Genomic DNA, 5,327 nt, shown 5'->3' on the forward strand with positions numbered 1-5,327 from the left:
TGTTGCTAAATACGTAGGAGAATGTTTGACGTGTTCTATGGTCAAAGCTGAGCATCAGAAACCATCGGGTCTACTTCAACAACCCGAAATTCCGGAATGGAAATGGGAAAACATTACCATGGATTTCATCACTAAATTGCCAAGGACTGCAAGTGGTTTTGATACTATTTGGGTAATAGTTGATCGTCTCACCAAATCAGCACACTTCCTGCCAATAAGAGAAGATGACAAGATGGAGAAGTTAGCACGACTGTATTTGAAGGAAGTCGTCTCGAGACATGGAATACCAATCTCTATTATCTCTGTTAGGGATGGCAGATTTATTTCAAGATTCTAGCAGACATTACAGCAAGCATTAGGAACTCATCTAGACATGAGTACTGCCTATCATCCACAAACTGATGGGCAGAGTGAAAGGACGATACAAACGCTTGAAGACATGCTACGAGCATGTGTTATTGATTTCGGAAACAGTTGGGATCGACATCTACCGTTAGCGGAATTTTCCTACAACAACAGCTACCATTCAAGCATTGAGATGGCGCCGTTTGAAGCACTTTATGGTAGAAAGTGCAGGTCTCCGATTTGTTGGAGTGAAGTGGGGGATAGACAGATTACGGGTCCGGAGATTATACAAGAAACTACCGAGAAGATCATCCAAATTCAACAACGGTTGAAAACCGCCCAAAGTCGACAAAAGAGCTACGCTGACATTAAAAGAGAAGATATAGAATTTGAAATTGGAGAGATGGTCATGCTTAAAGTTGCACCTTGGAAAGGCGTTGTTCGATTTGGTAAATGAGGGAAATTAAATCCAAGGTATATTGGACCATTCAAGATTATTGATCGTGTCGGACCAGTAGCTTACCGACTTGAGTTACCTCAACAACTCGCGACTGTACATAACACTTTCCACGTCTCGAATTTGAAGAAATGTTTTGCTAAAGAAGATCTCACTATTCCGTTAGATGAAATCCAAATCAACGAAAAACTTCAATTCATCGAAGAACCCGTCGAAATAATGGATCGTGAGGTTAAAAGACTTAAGCAAAACAAGATACCAATTGTTAAGGTTCGATGGAATGCTCGTAGAGGACCCGAGTTCACCTGCGAGCGTGAAGATCAGATGAAGAAGAAATACCCGCATCTATTTCCAGAAGATTCGTCAACACCTTCAACAGCTTAAAATTTCGGGACGAAATTTATTTAACGGGTAGGTACTGTAGTGACCCGAACTTTTCCATGTTTATATATATTAATTGAGTTTGATATTTACATGATTAAATGTTTCCAACATGTTAAGCAATCAAACTTGTTAAGACTTGATTAATTGAAATATGTTTCATATAGACAATTGACCACCCAAGTTGACTGGTGATTCACGAACGTTAAAACTTGTAAAAACTATATGATGACATATATATGGATATATATAGTTAACATGATACTATGATAAGTAAACATATCATAAAGTATATTAATAATGAACTACATATGTAAAAACAAGACTACTAACTTAATGATTTTTAAACGAGACATATATGTAACGATTATCGTTGTAAAGACATTTAATGTATATATATCATATTAAGAGATATTCATACATGATAATATCATGATAATATAATAATTTAAAATCTCATTTGATATTATAAACATTGGGTTAACAACATTTAACAAGATCGTTAACCTAAAGGTTTCAAAACAACACTTACATGTAACGACTAACGATGACTTAACGACTCAGTTAAAATGTATATACATGTAGTGTATTTAGATGTATTAAAATACTTTTGGAAGACTTCAAGACATATATCAAAACACTCATACTTAACGAAAATGGTTACAGTTACTTTCCCATTCTTTTCTTTCATCAAGAATTCTAGTCGTATTCTTACCCGTATTATACACAGCTTCAAAACGTACTTACTATGGGTATATACCAATAGGAACTAGCATGGGATTCCACTCTTGATTATGTCATGTATGACTAATCCATTTTAACCTCTACCATGAGCTAGTCAACTAACTAGAACTCCTTTTAACCCCGCTCACCACTCACCAATTACCACTCATCATTCACTCCATTTCACTTCCAATTCTCTTTCTAATTCTCTCTCAACACACACACACTATTATGAATGTATTTTTCCAGTAGTTAATCATCATCTTCATCAAAAATCACTTCAAGAATCAAGCTATAATCATCATAGGAAGAACACTTCAAGAACACTTCAAAAATCCCTTCAAGTTTACTAATTTACTTCCAAGCTTTCTAATCCATTCCAAGTAATCATCTAAGATCAAGAAACCTTTGTTATATACAGTAGGTTATCTTTCTTATTCAAGGTAATATTCATATTCAAACTTTGATTCAATTTCTATAACTATAAACTATCTTAATTCGAGTAAAAATCTTACTTGAACTTGTTTTTGTGTCATGATCCTACTTCAAGAACTTTCAAGCCATCCAAGATCCTTTGAAGCTAGATCATTTCTTGTCACTTCCAGTAGGTTTACCTACTAAACTTGAGGTAGTAATGATGTTCATAACATCATTCGATTCATATATATAAAACTATCTTATTCGAAGGTTTAAACTCGTAATCACTAGAAAATAGTTTAGTTAATTCTAAACTTGTTCGCAAACAAAAGTTAATCCTTCTAACTTGACTTTTAAAATTAACTAAACACATGTTCTATATCTATATGATATGCTAACTTAATGATTTAAAACCTGGAAACACAAAAAACACCGTAAAACCGGATTTACGCCGTCGTAGTAACACCGCGGGCTGTTTTGGGTTAGTTAATTAAAAACTATGATAAACTTTGATTTAAAAGTTGTTATTCTGAGAAAAAGATTTTTATTATGAACATGAAACTATATCCAAAAATTATGGTTAAACTCAAAGTGGAAGTATGTTTTCTAAAATGGTCATCTAGACGTCGTTCTTTCGACTGAAATGACTACCTTTACAAAAATGACTTGTAACTTATTTTTCCGACTATAAACCTATACTTTTTCTGTTTAGATTCATAAAATAGAGTTCAATATTAAACCATAGCAATTTGATTCACTCAAAACGGATTTAAAATGAAGAAGTTATGGGTAAAACAAGATTGGATAATTTTTCTCATTTTAGCTACGTGAAAATTGGTAACAAATCTATTCCAACCATAACTTAATCAACTTGTATTGTATATTATGTAATCTTGAGATACCATAGACACGTATACAATGTTTCGACCTATCATGTCGACACATCTATATATATTTCGGAACAACCATAGACACTCTATATGTGAATGTTGGAGTTAGCTATACAGGGTTGAGGTTGATTCCAAAATATATATAGTTTGAGTTGTGATCAATACTGAGATACGTATACGCTGGGTCGTGGATTGATTCAAGATAATATTTATCGATTTATTTCAGTACATCTAACTGTGGACAACTAGTTGTAGGTTACTAACGAGGACAGCTGACTTAATAAACTTAAAACATCAAAATATATTAAAAGTGTTGTAAATATATTTTGAACATACTTTAATATACATGTATATATTGTTATAGGTTCGTGAATCAACAGTGGCCAAGTCTTACTTCTCGACGAAGTAAAAATCTGTGAAAGTGAGTTATAGTCCCACTTTTAAAATCTAATATTTTTGGGATGAGAATACATGCAGGTTTTATAAATGATTTACAAAATAGACATAAGTACGTGAAACTACATTCTATGGTTGAATTATCGAAATCGAATATGCCCCTTTTTATTAAGTCTGGTAATCTAAGAATTAGGGAACAGACACCCTAATTGACGCGAATCCTAAAGATAGATCTATTGGGCCTAACAAACCCCATCCAAAGTACCAGATGCTTTAGTACTTCGAAATTTATATCATATCCTAAGGGTGTCCCGGAATGATGGGGATATTCTTATATATGCATCTTGTTAATGTCGGTTACCAGGTGTTCACCATATGAATGATTTTTATCTCTATGTATGGGATGTGTATTGAAATATGAAATCTTGTGGTCTATTGTTACGATTTGATATATATAGGTTAAACCTATAACTCACCAACATTTTTGTTGACATTTTAAGCATGTTTATTCTCAGGTGATTATTAAGAGCTTCCGCTGTCGCATACTTAAATAAGGACGAGATTTGGAGTCCATGCTTGTATGATATTGTGTAAAAACTGTATTCAAGAAACTTATTTTGTTGTAACATATTTGTATTGTAAACCATTATGTAATGGTCGTGTGTAAACAGGATATTTTAGATTATCATTATTTGATAATCTACGTAAAGCTTTTTAAACCTTTATTGATGAAATAAAGGTTATGGTTTGTTTTAAAATGAATGCAGTCTTTGAAAAACGTCTCATATAGAGGTCAAAACCTCGCAACGAAATCAATTAATATGGAACGTTTTTAATCAATAAGAACGGGACATTTCATAAAACAGGCGCCCAGGGCATGGTATGAAACCCTGACCACATTTCTTCTCAAGAACGGTTTCTCACATGGAACCATAGACACGACTCTATTCATCAGAAAACAGAATAAACACATCTTGTTAATTCAAGTCTATGTTGATGACATCATCTTCGGCTCCACTTCCCCCGCTCTCTGCTATGAGTTTTCTGAACTCATGAAAAACAAGTTCAAAATGAGCATGCTCGAAGAACTCCATTTCTTTCTAGGATTAGAATTTAAACAACTTTCGAAGGGGATTTTCATCGAACAATCAAAATACATTTCCAATATGTTCAAAAAGTTTAACTTTACTGAGATAAAAATCAGCCCCACTCCAATGTCAATCAACATTTCATTACATGCTGATCTGGATGGTCAACCTTTCGATCAGACACTCTATAGGAGCCTAATTGGCTCATTGATGTATCTCACTGCTAGTAGACCCGACATCATGTTTGATGTATGTCTTTGTGCCCGATTTCAAGCCAACCTTAGGTACTCTCACTACAAGGCTGTAATGAGAATATTTAGCTATCTGAAAGGCACGCCCAATCTTGGACTCTGGTATCCCTTCAGGACTGGATTCAACCTTACGTCATTCATGGATGCTGATCATGGTGGTGACTAAGTAAATCGAAAAAGCACCTCTGGTGGTCTCCAATTCCTAGGTCGCAAATTAGTCAGTTGGTCCTCCCGCAAGCAAAACTGCATCTCTCTTTCCACAGCTGAGTCTGAGTACATTGTAGCTGCAAGCTGTTGCTCCCAAGTGATGTGGATGCAGTCCCAACTACTTGACTATTGTGATGACCCAGAAATTTCTGACCAAATTTAAACTTAATCT

At 34.4% G+C, this 5,327-nt stretch overlaps 1 protein-coding gene across 1 annotated transcript; it reads left to right on the forward strand.

The window, feature by feature from the left end:
* The first annotated feature begins 4,679 nt into the window (after positions 1-4,679).
* LOC139870809 (uncharacterized mitochondrial protein AtMg00810-like) lies at positions 4,680-5,114 on the forward strand. Its single transcript, XM_071858580.1, has one exon. It carries the CDS (start codon positions 4,680-4,682, stop codon positions 5,112-5,114), a length of 435 nt encoding a protein of 144 aa, XP_071714681.1.
* The last annotated feature ends 213 nt before the right edge of the window (positions 5,115-5,327 follow it).

The sequence above is a fragment of the Rutidosis leptorrhynchoides genome, chromosome 10 (assembly GCF_046630445.1).
Source record: "Rutidosis leptorrhynchoides isolate AG116_Rl617_1_P2 chromosome 10, CSIRO_AGI_Rlap_v1, whole genome shotgun sequence".
NCBI lineage: Eukaryota > Viridiplantae > Streptophyta > Magnoliopsida > Asterales > Asteraceae > Rutidosis > Rutidosis leptorrhynchoides.

What these genes read in the sequence shown, in the direction of transcription:
- LOC139870809 (XM_071858580.1), top strand. Translation starts at nt 4,680, where the DNA reads ATGAGCATGCTCGAAGAACTCCATTTCTTTCTAGGATTAGAATTTAAA.